The 15294-nt window shown below is 48.0% G+C and overlaps 1 protein-coding gene across 1 annotated transcript in view; it reads left to right on the forward strand.

Annotated features, from left to right (window-relative positions):
* KCP (kielin cysteine rich BMP regulator) overlaps positions 1-15294 on the forward strand; it is a 521393-nt gene that overhangs the window by 272182 nt on the left and 233917 nt on the right. Inside the window, exon 34 of the mRNA XM_069229392.1 lies at positions 6768-6950. Within this exon, the coding sequence (XP_069085493.1) occupies positions 6768-6950 (183 nt within the window). The remainder of the gene's footprint in view (positions 1-6767; positions 6951-15294) is intronic.

Raw genomic sequence — 15294 nt, forward strand, 5'->3', positions numbered from 1 at the left:
GGGTGTTTCCAAAGGTATTCCCATCTACCTGACTGTATATTTGTATAATTAATGCACAGTATTTAGTCGTGTGTCTTAAAAGTACTTTTTATTGTTATGAGAAAAAGCACTGACAAGACAATAGTTTGAGTGTTGTTTCAATCAATCAATCTCAGTCAGATATTTGTTAAGTGCACTACTCACCCAGAGGGTCTCAAGGTGCTGAGGGGGGGTGCTACTGTTCGAAGAGCCAGGTCTTGAGGCACTTCCTAAAGGTAAGGAGGTCCTGGGTCATACGTAGGTTGACGGGGAGGGAGTTCCAGGTTTTGGCAGCAAGGTGGGAGAAGGATCTGCCGCTGGTTGTGGTACGGTGAATGTGGGGGACGGATGCAAGGGCGAGGTTGGTGGAGCGGAGCTGGCGTGTTGGGATGTGGAAGTGGAGGCGCTCGTTGAGGTAGACTGGTCCGTCGTCGTGGAGAGCTTTGTGGGCATGGAATTAGGAGTTTGACGACAATCCTTTTGTTGAGGGGTGGCCAGTGAAGGTCTTTCAGGTGGGCTGAGATGTGGAAGTGGCGAGGGAGGTTGAGGATGAGTCATGCTGAGGCATTCTGGATGCACTGGAGTTTCTTCTGGAGTTTGGCCGTTCCCGCGTATAGGGCGTTGCCGTAGTCAAGTCTGCTGCTGATGAGGGCGTGGGTGACCGTTCTTCTGGTTTCCACAGAAATCCATCTGAAGGTCTTGCGGAGCATTCGAAGGGTGTTGTAGCATGAGGACGAGATGGCATTTACTTGCTGGGTCATAGAGAGCGCAGAGTCCAGTACGAAGCTGAGGTTGCATGCGTGGGTGGTTGGCGTTGGAGCCGACCCCAGAGTGACAGGCCACCAGGAGTCGTCCCATGCAGAGCTGTTGGGGCCGAAGATGATGATCTCGGTCTTCTCTGAGTTCAGCTTGAGGCGTCTCGCTTTCATCCAGTTGGCGATGGCGTGGAATCCGGTGTGGAGGTTGTTCTTAGCGGATGCAAAGTCCTTTGTGAGATAGAGGATGAGCTGAGTGTCGTCGGCGTAGGAAACGATGTTGATGCCGTGGAATCGGACGTTGTTGGCGAGAGGAGCCATGTAGACATTGAAGAGGGTGAGTATGAGGGAGGAGCCCTGTGGAACTCCGCAGATGGTCTTGGTGGCCTTAGACAGGAACGGGGAGGCTCACTCTTTGGGTACTTCCTGAGAGGAAGGAGGTGAGCCAGTCCAGGGCTCTGTGGCGAATTCCTGTGTTGAAGAGGCGTGTGCGCAGGGTGTGGTGACAGACAGTGTCGAAGGCTGTGGAAAGATCAAGGAGGATGAGGGCGAGGGTTTCACCTTTGTCGAGCCTGTTCCTGATGTCGTCGGTGCAGGCGATGAGGGCGGTCTCGGTGCTGTGGTTTTTGCGGAATCCGGTCTGGGAGACGTCGAGTAGGTCATTGTCCTCCAGGAAGCGGGAAAGTTGGTTGTTGACTATCTTCTCGATCACCTTTGCAGGGAAGGGGAGTAGGGAGATAGGACGGTAGATTTTGAGGTTTGGGGTCAGCTTTGGGCTGTTTGAGCAAGGCGTTGACCTCGGCATGTTTCCAGCTCTCTGGGAAGATGGCGGTCTCGAATGAGCTGTTGATGATGGCCCAGAGTTGGGGAGCGATGATTTGGCTGGCTTTATTGAAGATGTGATGAGGGCAGGGGTCAGCGGGAGAGCCGGAGTGGATGGAGCTCATGGTCTTGGTGGTTTCCTCACCGTTAGTGGGGATCCAGGTGCTCAGTATGTTGGTGTGGCAGGGCCCGATGGGGTCGACCTTGGTAGTGGTGGTGGTGGGAGACAGTGGTGCGAAGCTTCCATGGATGTCTGTGATCTTGCGGTGAAAGAAGGGGGCGAGGGAGTCGCAGAGGTCTTGCGAGTGGGGTGGGTCGGCGGAGCAGGACTTGGGGTTGGTGAGTTCCTTAATGATGCTGAATAGTTGTTGTGCGCGTTATCAATTCGTTCTTTGTAGAACGATCTTTTGGTGGACCGGATGAGCTGGTGGTGTTTGCGAATGGCTGATTTGAGGGCGGCGAGGTTGCTTTCTGAATGTTCTTGGTGCCAGGTCTTCTCTGCTCTCCGGCATTCTCGTTTGGAGGACTGAAGGTCTGCGGTGAACCAGGGAGCTTTCTTGTTGGCGTGGGTGATGGTGGTTTTCTTGAGAGGGGCGAGGGTGTTGGCTCAGTCGTCGAGCCACTCTTTGAGGTTGAGGGCGGCGGTGTTGGGTTCGTTGGTTGTAGGTGGTAGGGCGCGGGCGAGGTTGGAGATCAGTTGATCCTTGGAGATCTTGTTCCACATGCGGTGGGGGATCCGGGGCTGTTGGTGGTGGCTGGTGGGTTTCAGGACAGAAAAATTTACACAACGGTGGTCGGTTCTGTGAAGTTCGGTGGTGTGAGTGAAGGTGATGTGGCTGCTGGAGGAGAAGATGACGTCTAGAGTGAGACTGGCTGAGTGGGTAGGCGAGGTGACCAGTTGCTTGAGGCCTAAGTTGGTGAGGTTGTCTAGTAGGGCAGAGGAGTTGCTATCGCTAGTGTTCTCCAGGTGGAAATTCTGGTCGCCGAGGAGCATGTAGTCCGTGAAGGTGAGGGCTTGGAAGCTAATTGTTGCTTACTGTTGGGAAGTGGAGTATTATGTAGTGTGATTATAAGATCTCACCACGTTATAATGTCACAATCTTTTTGTGTTTCAGTTAGGTTAATTTGGAAAACCTTAGCTCGGTCCTGGGTAGCTGTGGCACAGAGCAGTCAGGCTTAGACAAAGAAAGAAGTGTAAAGCATTTTAGAGTATCAAAACAGTTAATAAGAAAGAAACACAACACAATAAAAATCTAACTCTAATCTATTAAATAGATTCTATTTTTCACTTTAGATAGACACCAGGATGATAAACATCTATGAAGGGGAACCAGAGATATGAATTTTCAAAGAAAATAAATCACTGTAATTCAAAAATTAAATAAATATTTCACGCTACCATGATTGCGGTATAGGGTTAGTCACAAACATAAGGGCTGGAAATACCCTTAGCACATACTTTGATGGGCCAAATCCGATAGAAGACTGTCAGGGTGACCCAACAGGACCTGAGGAACAATTAACTGTCATCAGACACAGTCTCTAGTTTGTTTCTGTAGCCTTTCAGACCACCAAAGACATACATTGAAGTTGTTCCTATGCATGTGATACAGGATGCTGCTTATTAGGTTGCTGTGAAGAATCATTTGGGGGCCAATCTTTGTTTCTGCAAACATTGATGGTTGCCTCAGTCCTCAGTACTTGGTCTCCCACGATGCTCCAGCAGGGTCCAGGGAGGGACCGTTGGAACTGGTCAAATGGCTTTACAACAACAGCATTTTCGTTGTGGTTTCTTCTGCTTTCTTCAGCGGGTGGGATCTGCTCTGACCACTAGCCACACACCAGGACTCACTCTCCCAGCATGCATCAGTGTTGACAAGGCAAGTTCACCGGCAGTACAACTGTACACTCGCAAAGAGTCTCCTTTTGCGTTTTTTTTTGGTTCTGTGGGTAAACAGGGCCCTCAACCACCTAGTCCATAGAGACACTCTGGGTCATTGGCATGCAGGAGTTCGTTAGTCCCTTGGGGTCTCCCTCCATGTTGCATCCACAACACGATGCCCTGTCCTCTTCGCAAATGCTGGGGTGCAGGAGGTGCAGTCCGTCTTGGTGCAGCCTCCTTTAGTGCAGTCTGGGACTCAGAAGGTGCAATCCTTCTTCTGTCTTTTTTGGTTCCCGCAGTAATCAGGGGTCTGGGTGGCAGGGGGTGCCACTTTAACGCCAGCTACAAACTTGTGTGGTGGTGTCTAGCTTCCCAATGGGCTGCCAGTGCCCACAGGCTATCTCACCTACTTGGTGACATGTTCCTGGGAAGTATGGCAACTAGCTATGCTAGAGTGCAATATTCTGCCCACTCTCAAAATGGCCAGACCCTTTTCTTGCTGTGTGGAGCTCTCTAGCCCATTCCATAGGTGTCGCTACCTGGGGACTACACTCCCCTTGGAAAACTAGTTTTGCAACAAGTTTTCCTTCTCTGCTTGGGATGCCAGCCTGTCTGCCTGAACAAAGGATAAGCCCTTCACTACAATGACTCACATTTGCTCTTCACAGGCAGCCTTCCCTTTGAAGCTCCCCATATTGGCTTACGCCCTCTCTGGCCATCCTGTCAGGAGTAGGTTACACCTCCTCCCTCGTCAGATCTTTGTGCCTCTTAATGATAATCATTCACACTTCTCCCCAGGAGGGCAGCAGACTGTCTTAGGCACAGCAGCTGTTTGCAACTGAAAACTGAAACTAGAAAATTTGGTAAAAAAAGTGGCAATTTTCTAAAGTTGCATCTTGACAAATAATTACATAAATTCCGACTTGAGCAGCAAGTTAGATTTAATGTGAATATTCTTTGATAGCTTAAAATATCAATTTTAGTAGTCCTATTGAAAAGTTAGCTCTGTTGAGTGGTCAGCTTGTAACTTCATAGTAGCCAGTGAGGCTACTAGCCTTTCTACAGTCAAAACAACGTCGGGTTTTTACTGTCAGTACATGTAAAACAGAAAAAACATGTCCTACTTTTAATATAATTCACCTTACCTTTAGGGCTCTTCAGCCTACCTTAGGGGTAACATAAATATTACAAAGGAAGGTTTGGACCTTGATATGGGTTGAGATGGCAAAGTTAAGTTAGCAGTTTAAAAATTGCTCTGTTAGTCTGCAATGGCAGTCTGGGGATCATGCTTTACTCTGTCACCCTCATTGTGGTGCAAGTGCTTCTGTCCATGAGTGACATTCAACATACAGGTCTTAGGTATAAATAGTACCATATAGTAAGGACTAATAAGTCACAGATCTTATGTCAATTGGGTTTCAGTCAATTGCACTTACAATTCTAAAGGATTAGAGCACTGGCGCCGTGTTAGCAAGTTCCAGTGCTTTTTCAGAGTCGAACATCAGCAGTCCAAACATTTTGTGGGTGATCATGCAAAAAAGTAATTATCTCACGTGCACCAAAGAGCTGGGATTACTAGCCCACACCACCTCCCTAGAATAGGCCTTGGACTACTCTGCTTCACTACCCTAAGAGGGTCAAGTGCTACAACTTGAATACCAATAATAATACAATTGTGGACTTATTACTTGTGAAGGCCTCACATCCTTTGCAACTAAACTAATTTCTTACTCACTACATAACTCAATGTGGCATAGCACAAAAGCATTGATACATCTAAATTGTGTGCAGCTGCCAAAGATGCAGAAATGCCCCCCCAAAAAAGATAAAAAGAGAACTAAAAAAGTCACTGAGCCTTTTTCCATGCACCCTATTAACAAAATTTATACCCAGATACTTAGTGATTTTCAGATTTTCAAGTGCCATTTTGTATTAGAGAACGAGCCGCAGATGTTAGTTCAGTGCATTATTTGGGCACAAAGTAAACTACTGTGCAGTGCCACATAGGCATTTCTTCATTTCCATGAAGGCAAAACCTCCTCCAAGTAAAAGAATATTGTTGCACATGCTCCATGTTAAGAGGCATGAGCACTGGCAAGAAGTCTCTCAGGAATATTCTATGTGGGGAGTACATGCAAAGGGCTATGCCCCCCGCCCCTCCCCCCCCAAGAGCTCTTTTGGATTGGACAATACACCTTCATTAAGGATTGCACTACAATTCTAGATTGCACATTCCCCATCGGGGATTGCCGGTCCCCTTTCAAAAACCGACCGGGGTGAACTCTGTGGACACTTTTTGTATGACCCCAGATAGGCTATCAGTATATTTGTATGGGGGCAGCTTGAACCACTGTCATTCTAGGACACTAAAATCCTCCATGAGGGAGGGTGCATTCTAGAACTGCTCCTACCTTCTCTTTGTCGAGGCTTTCAAGGGTCAAGGACCATAGACGTATGCATACTTACACACACTTACACACATGCACATGTAGAGCTATGGATGAACTGCATAGAGTGTACACAGGGATATCTGCGGCCCATTAGCATATCCATACCTCGGTTACTCAGTCTTCAGAATTTTTTTTCCTGTTGACTTGCATTTATATGTTCATGGATGACATTATTTAAGTGTTGGAATCTTCTGGTTTTTTTTAGAATTTAATCCTCAGTGCCACAGCAGTAGCTGTGTGTTGGAAATTGTTGTTTATCTTACATAGCTCTACCATATACATACAAAGGCATCAATACTTGGTATCTGTTGCATGATGAGATGCTCCGGTAGCACTATTAGAATTAAGGAATGTGTTTGGATAGGATGACGTTACTACTGGCTTCCCTCCTATGAATGATACAATTTGCTACGCAGTATGAAGAATTTGACGCTGTAAGTAATCCATGCCAAAAAAAAAGAATATGCATCTCTAACACTGGGCTTGAAACTTAGTATCTTCTGCATATTCACCTGAGACATACCCTACCTCTCCATAAAGCAAGGGTGATATGAATATTAGTGATTTCTTAATACGAAAGACTAGGAATAATGTGTGTATAACCACAATCTTAACATGATTCTCAGTTTACTGTCTGTGCCCCTAGGGACTGATAAGAGAAACATACTGTTAATTGGCTGCTTTCTGTGTTTTTAAGACTTTTGCCTATCTCACCACTAGATGTCAGTAGTGTGCATACCATGTGAATCTACAAAAATCCCAAGCTTCAAAATCAGTGTTACAGATAAGTAACTTGCAGCCACTTTCCTGATTAACATCTTAATTTGTGCCTTATCACAGTACCTCCGGCTGAATGTCACTATGTTGGCTTATCTTACAAACACATGCAGCGTTTCTATGATCCATCAGACAAGTGCCGTGATTGCATCTGCAACAATGGGACAATAACATGTCAGCGCAAGCCTTGTGCGTCCATACAATGTACCCACCCACTGCAACAGGACTGCTGCCGGAGCTGTGAAGGTAACGTCTACTTTTTTTCCTTTCCACTGCCATGCTAGGTTTTGATCATTTTCTACTATTTCTCATTTGTTAACTTGCATCTGCTGTTTTCTTGGAGAAAGATCTGCGGCCTTGCTTGGAGGCTTCGCTGTGTGTATGCATAGATCTGCAGTACCTCACACTGAGATGTGCTGCTTCCCAATCTCATGTAACTTCCAGCACCAAATCTGACTTCCATGCAATGTCACAGGCCTCTGAACACTAGTACTCATAGCTTTGCAACAGAACTATCTACAACATACCGATTTGTCCATCATGCTTTGTTCTGCAGAAACAAATGAAACCCATGCAATAAAAATAACCCGCACTCCGCCACAATCCAATGAATGCTAGTTCACCTTAGAGGGTGTATAGATTTCTACTGGATCATCAGTCAGCAGACCAAGGACCAGAATGCCTAGGCTGGATTCAGAAAAAGAGCTTGCAAATCGCGCACTGACTTGTTCTGAATCTGATCTAGTTTTGTGAATCCACCTATGTACCAACAGGTCAGTTGTAAAATAGAGAATCATAGCGAGTTGCAGACCAACCTTTCTAATGAATATTAGTAAGGAGGTTGCAATTTGCAACTCACTAGGATTGGCTAGAATCACGAATCCGTTGGCCCATAGGGCTCAGCAAACCACCATCCCTGTGATTGCTTTTCAAAAATGAAAACTTTTTTTCTTACAGCAGCACATTTCCCCTTAAATGAAACAGGGCAGTTTTAAAAACATACTTTTTCATTTTTTTTAAGTTTCAGTGAGAGTTGGCAGTGATCCCTGGACCACTGCCTAGTCCCCCAGAAGCAGCCACTTCAATTTGTAAACTAGAAGGAACCCAAAGGTGTCCTCTTCCCCTTTGTGAATGAGTTACTACTCAACTGGGAGTCAGTAACCTTTCAGTGGTTTATGATAGAAATTTTGGTTTCAGACTAATTATACATCAGGATCTGAATTACTATTTTGAATGGACATCCAAACTTCACTCCGTCCAAATAAAGATTTGTAAACCATTTCTAAACCCATTTGTTAATTTGGAAAAACATTTCTGAATCACTAAATGAAATTAGCAAATAAGGAAAAACGTTTTAGCTGTTATACAATCCTAATTTTGTGACTGCTACATCAATTAGTAAATTAGTAATCTGGCCCTAGATTTCTTAAGAGCTAAACTTGGGAAACTTTCCACAAGAAGGAAACTCTGTACAAAATTGGAGAGGTTCTCAAATGAGAATTGGTCCACAAATTGGAATTGTCATCAAACTGAAACTGTCCACAATAGGTCAAACTGTTTCACAAATAGGAAACCTGAACTGTTTTAGGAAAACATTCATGAGTATAAACTTTCCACATCTGGACCTTCCAAAAAGAGGGCATAGTATTTAAGTGGGGAACGGGCCACAAGTGACAAGGATTCATACATGGACAATTGTGAAAACCCTAAAAATGTCCTTGCATGAAAACAATCCAAATATGAAGAACAGGCCTGAGTACGAGAGACTGTCCACAAAAAAATAAAGGCTACCTATTGGAAAGAAGCCATACTTGTGAAATGGTCTAAAACTGAGAAAAATGCCCACCCCTGGGAAAACGTTGATAAATGATAATTGGAATACTTTCAGAATCTCCCTTAGCAAGCACAGATTTGACATCTCAGACATGGTCCATTGAACAGAAACCTTTAAGCTTCTGGGTTAATCCTAATAAGTTGCACACAACACATAAAGAAGTAAATGCTATTTATTAATTTAGTTTTTTTTTACATAAAGCTGCTTTGCCATGCCAGTATGTTAGTGTATGTCACATAAAAACAACACAGAGAAGATGGTTCCTTTTTTACAATACATCTGCAGCCATCAGTTTTTTGTATCCTTCGGAAGCACATTTCATATTGTGTTTATAAATTACGGTTCTCCTCTTTGATTTCTGAATTATAGATTGGTTGTTGTGGTAAAGGGTTGTGAATAGCTGGATCTGGATGGAATAGTTCGCCAAAATGTCTATAATGGTTATAAGGAAAGGCCTCTTTTTTTGCATGTTCAACCTCCATTTTTGGACTGATGCTGCTGGCTTTTCGACTCAGAGAGTGCACTGAGGCCTGCTAACCAGAACCCAGTGCCAGTGTTCTGACTCCATACAAATTGCATGTCAGATTTGAAACATCCAACCTGCAAGGAAAGACGTACTTATAACTCCCTAGTATATGGCACACCGGGCATGTAAGGCAGAGTGTTCACTCAGGACTGCAGCACTGTTTGTGCCACCCTGTGTGTGGCAAAGTACAAAATGGTTCACAGCCTGCCACTGCAGACTGGAATAACAGTATTTGCATTGCCAGTTCGACTTTGCCATTCACACCAATGGCATAGTCACCCTATCTCTTACAATATATATGTCTCCCCTTAGGAAAGCCTATAGAGGCCTACAGCAGGGAGCTGTATTTTGTTAAGGAGGACATATATTTTCAACATGACTTACAGCAATTTCCAAATTGTCATTTTGCTAGGGATAAGTTAGTAGCCACATTGGCTAACACAGGATTCCCAGTTGTCACCCCAGCCTGGCTAACTCCTGAATGAGAGTACCTAACTGGGTCATGTAAGGTATCAAATTAATTATGGCATTAAACCTGACCCGATACACAGGTCTAATCTAATACCACAATTAAAGTTCAGCACCTTTTAGAAAGTTGCCACTCTGTACTTCAGTTAGCTCAGCTGCCTCACAGAGACCCTGGCACACAGACAGCTTTCCAACTACCTGGTGAGACATGTGAACGACTCCTAGGCACAGGACAAAAAAAGGCAGTTGCCACAGAGTGAGGTGTTACATCCTCTCCCTGGATGGCCACTCAGGGTGTTAGCACAAAAGGCGAGCTTTAAAAGGGGAAGCTGGGGAGGAGCCAAGATGGCGGCCGGGTCGGACTCCTAAGCAGTGAGCTCCGACTCGGGCCCAAAGTAACGATCCTGCAGGGCGCTCCTGACGGGGAGATTGGAGCCCTGAAGCGTACAACCGGTCCTGGGGTCGGTCACGGAACCGGGGGGCCGAGCGGAGCAGCGCATGAGCTGGAAGCGCACAGGCACCGAGGCGCGAGTGAGGCTATGGCGTGGCGGCGCCTCGGAGGCTCGAGCTCCTGAGGAAGAGGTTCGGAGTGTCTAGGAACCTTAGGGGCAGAGGTAAGGGGCAGGAGGGCTTTGGCAACGGGGAGGCCTAGAGGAGTGGAGCCCGTGCATCGGTGCAGCTTCTCCCCTCGTCGTTGCGCCCCCTCTACCCCCCCCCCCCCCCTCTGGCGGATCCGGGTAGAGCGTGCCGGCGGGCTGGACCGGCTCTCCTTTGCGGGGCGGGTCGCCCCCTCAGAGCGCAGGGGAGCGGCAGTGCGGTGGTGCTGCGGCCGAGCGCCGGGGACGGCCTGGCCGCGCTAGACATACAAGGCAACAGGCACAAGGGGCAAAGAAAGGAGACGGCTGCGAAGCCGCATTGGACTCACAGGCGCTCACCCGACCCAAGGGTGCAGCGCCCAAGTGCATCAGGGATAGCCCCCCCCACCGCCCAATTAAGAAAATAAATGCCCCCCCCGGCAACGAGGGGGCAGTGAAAAGGGAAAAGGGGGCAACAATATGGACTCCGGAAAATAGGCGAGGGGGTGGATTGACCAGGAGCCTTCCCCCCCCGTGCCGCCACCTTCGATAAAGCCGACCTCCCCTGCAGGCCTCTCTGCGCTACATTGGCAGGTGCCCACGGACAAGCGCAGGAGCGGTGTCTGGGGCGGACCACTGCGGGCACCCGGGCCTCCTGGAACCCCAAAGGCTCTATGCAGGGTGGGCACCCTGTAGGGGCACCTATACGCACCCCGAGACCGGAGCATCCAACCATTAGCAGCAGGATCCCCCCCCAATTGATCCAATTGATCTAGCACAATGCCCCATAGATTGGCCTGACAGACAGGGTCCACAGGCAGACTGTAGGGGCCTCAATAGGGCAATATATGCCGAAAGAAGAACCAGTGCTCTTAGGGTGCCCGGCCGCTCAAGAAACACACAATAAAGCTGCCCCCTTGCTGTGGGAGTTACTCACAAGATATAACAATGGCTGGGAAGTCCAAGTCCGCCAAAAACCAAGAACGAAATGTGCCTGGCCCGGCGTCCAGCGACCAACAGCAAATCCCAACCTTGCAGTCACTGGAGAGCACACTCCAATCCCACTCTATACAATTAAAAAAAGTGCTTCAGGCAAACATGGACACTAAATCCTCGCTAGAACTCAGAATAGACACAGTATCGCAAGATCTGAACCTACTCAGAGTGGACCATCGGAGCTTGACAGAGAGAGTGAAAACAACGGAAGATACCCTGAGCAAGACGAGTCCTATAGTTTCGGAAAACCAGAAACAAATTCAGCGTCTGGAGGCGTGCCGAAGAAGCAGAAAGCAGATCCTGGCGTAATAATGTTCGCTTCGTAGGGTTTCCTGAGAAATCACCAGAACAGAGCTCAGAACTATTCATAGAGCAATGGCTAATTAAAGAAGTGCTGAGTGGGTCTCCCTCGAAGTTCTTTTCTGTGGAAAGGGCGCACAGAGTCCCGGGGAGACCGCCATCACCGGGTCAACCACCCAGACCATTAATAGCGAAATTCTTAAACTATAGGGACCGAGACCTGATACTGCAGCAATTTCGCAGCAAAGGCCCATTCCGACATGAGGGCTCAGTGGTCCATGCCTACCCAGACTTCACACAGGAAGTACAGAAACAACTGAACTCCTATGTAAAGATTAAACAACGACTTCGGGAGCACAATATTAAATATGCTCTCCTTTTCCCTGCCAAACTGAGAGTAATTTCAGAAGAACGCACCCACATGTTCACCTCCCCCGAAGACGCCTGGACTTGGATGCACGCTAAAGGCATAGCGCAAACTAACGAAGGCGCGAACGAAGAGGAGGAATGGCTGACCTCCTCATCGAGGAAGTGCACCAGGAGACGCCCCAAGGGTCAACCCACGGAGAGACAGGCAGCGGAGGAAAGAGCAAAAGTGTTGAAAGAAACCCCGTTGCTCATGCAGAACTCTTTCGAGACATTCCGGACGGGCCCCTTGGCGGGCTCGGACTCCACGATTACAGAAGCGCTCAGGGGCCCGGAGGTCACCCCTAGAACTGCAGACGAACTGTGAACGGCAATAACAAGACTGTCTCCACTGCCCTGTTGGGGTGACATGCGGCCAGGGAACAGGAGTGACCGCAGCAGGAACCGAACTGCCAGCCATGGTGGCTATAAAGAGTATCTTTTGTACAATTAATCCCTACCTGCTGTGATCGCTGGTTAATATTTTTGAGCATACGGAAAGGGGGGGGGGGGCTAACATATCGGGAGCGCCCACACTCACACATATACATACACGCAGACTAGGTCTGAGGAAGGATGTGAGCTCCGTATAAGGGACACATCTGGCAATTAAAATGGCTCCCCCACAGGTATTTGTACGGATACAGGCTTCACCAAATAGTAGAGTGTGGTGTGTTTCATTGCGTGATAGCAGTTGTTCAAGGGAAATAGAATGGGGGGAGGGGAGGGGGGAGTTAAGTTGTATGTTATAGGTCAACTCAGTGGACAGGGTATACTACCGCGGATGTCAGTCTTAAGCACACACCCGGAGAAATGGGGGGGGAGCTCGGAAGCAAGTCGCAATCCGGAATGGGTATTGCAGAGGTACACCACACAACAATATATGTCCCAACACGTGAATGTACACACACACCAATATGAAATAGTTACGTGGAATGGGAGGGGCATGGGCATGCCAGACAAAAGAGCGCAAGTGCACGCACGTCTCAGACGCCAGAGAGTCCACATAGCTATTCTACAAGAAACACACTTACTGGAGCCTGAGCAACAGGAGATCCGCCGGAAATGGGGTGGGCAGATAACAGGTACAGCCTATTCAGCATTTGCTAGGGGAGTATTGATATGGATAGCAGGCGACGTCCCATTTATCCGAACCTCGTACAAGTTAGACCAAGGGGGCAGATACGTAATAGTAGAGAGACAACTAGATGGGAGACACGTATCGATTATAGGGATTTACGCCCCCAACAACCCACTGGCGGGCTTTCTGGGTACACTCTCCCCAGCACTACTAGTAAACCCCGCAGCCCCGGCCATATGGGGGGGCGACTTTAACAGCTTACCAAATGCAGTGCTGGACAGATCAAACCCCCCCAAGAAAGGAATAACAAATAGAAGTGCTAAGTGCCCTTTGCAGATATGGGCGGAAGATATGAGACTATACGATTTATGGCGCATGCAACACCCCCAACAGAGAGAATACTCATTCTACTCAATACCCCACAAAGTACACACTAGAATAGATATAATCTGGGGCACTGCGGATATATGCACATTGACTAACGGGACAGAATACCTGGCTAAGACATTATCGGACCACTCACCGCTCAGAATGATATTAAAATGGGGTAGAGGACGCTCAGTGATCCCTACATGGTGACTACAACCAGAAGCACTCCAAGACCAGGCATACGCAGAGGGACTGGACACGGCATTGAGGCAGTACTGGGAAATTAACACAGACTCCGCGGGCTCAAGGGCGGTAGAGTGGGAGGCGCATAAGGTGGTAGTTAGGGGGTACTGCATGTCGTCCACCTGGGGGGTGAGGCGTACCCTACACGCGGAGATCAGTTTACTTAGAAAAGGAACTGAGAGCACTGGAAACACCGGTGGCAAGGAGGGAGGTATAAGATATAATGAAGTAGACTCTCGCCTTCGTAGACACGACCACAAATAATATTTAATGCGCCTACAGTCGGAGGGAGACAGATCAGGCAGGCTGCTGGCATGGCTCCTAAAGGAGGACCTACAGCAGTCTCCAATAGGGGCTATAAAACTAGACGACTGCGAGACAGCCACCGCGCAAGTAGAGATAAATGGGCCGTTCAGAGAATACTATACGAACCTCTATGCCAAACGAGCGGCCTGTACACCCGCACAGCTTACATCCTTCCTTGCAGGTTCTCAATTGGCACAACTGTCTCAGGAAAATGGTGAGAAACTGGAGGCACCTCTGAGCGCAGAGGAATTGGACGTAGCACTAGCACAGATGCCCAGGAACAAAGCGCCAGGAATAGACGGCCTTCCACTAGAATACTATGCGAAGTACTCAAAGCATTTAAAGCCTCATCTGCTGAAAGTATTTGAGGAGGCCTGGAACCACAAGGCATTGCCCCCCACGCAGAGAGAAGCTATGATAGTGGTCCTACCCAAGCAGGGGCGGGACCCCACGGATGTTAAATCCTACAGGCCACTTTCACTCTTAAATACTGACTGCAAAATCCTGGGTAAAATATTGGGTAACAGGTTAGCACCCGTCATTCACACATTGATACATGACGACCAAAATGGCTTCATCCCCAAACGCAACACCTTTTAAATATCCGCAGATTGTTGGGTGTGCTGGGGGGCACTCCACCGGAGGCGCATGAGGAAATGGTGCTTTCACTAGACATTGAGAAGGCATTTGACACACTAGGGTGGGACTTTTTATTCGCCACTATGCGGAAAATGGGAATCGGACCCAATTATAACAATGGGTACCGACATTGTACTCTAACCCACAAGCTCTTGTGAAAACGGGGGGAGTTGTATCTGATAGCACCCCGATTGCTAGAGGCACCAGACAGGGATGCCCCCTGTCCCCCTTGCTATTCGATATAGCAATGGAACCATTGGCGACCTGCCTGCGGATTATGCAGGTCAGCTGGGGTATACTCAGGAATGGGGCGCACCATATAATATCTTTATATGCAGACGATGCCTTAATATACGTGCGGAAGGGAAGCAAGACGATTCCATTAGTAATTTCACTCCTGACCGAATTCGGAGAGATGTCAGGTCTGGTGGTGAATTGGGAAAAATCGTGCGTGTTCCCCTTGACCATACGGTCCCTGTTAAACAGAGAAACATCCCTGACTGGGCACCTGGAATGGTGCTTTGACTCATTCAAATACCTGGGGGTGCAAATATATCACAGACAAGAGGATCTCAGAGATGGAAACTTGGGGAGAGCATTGGCTTCCATAAAGGGGTCGCTACGATTCTGGAGCAAACTACCACTGTCACCGATGGGCAGAGTGGTGATAGCAAACATGCTGATATTACCCAGGCTTCTATACTACTTTGCGGCACTGCCGCTCTTGATCCCCAGGAGCTTCTTCCGAGATCTGAACGGAACATTGCTGCAGCTCATATGGGGAGGGGGTAGAGCGCGCGTCGCACTCACTACACTGCAGCGCCCAGTGAATGCGGGCGGCCTGGGTG

This window comes from Pleurodeles waltl, chromosome 4_1, assembly GCF_031143425.1.
Source record: "Pleurodeles waltl isolate 20211129_DDA chromosome 4_1, aPleWal1.hap1.20221129, whole genome shotgun sequence".
Taxonomy (NCBI): Eukaryota; Metazoa; Chordata; class Amphibia; order Caudata; family Salamandridae; genus Pleurodeles; species Pleurodeles waltl.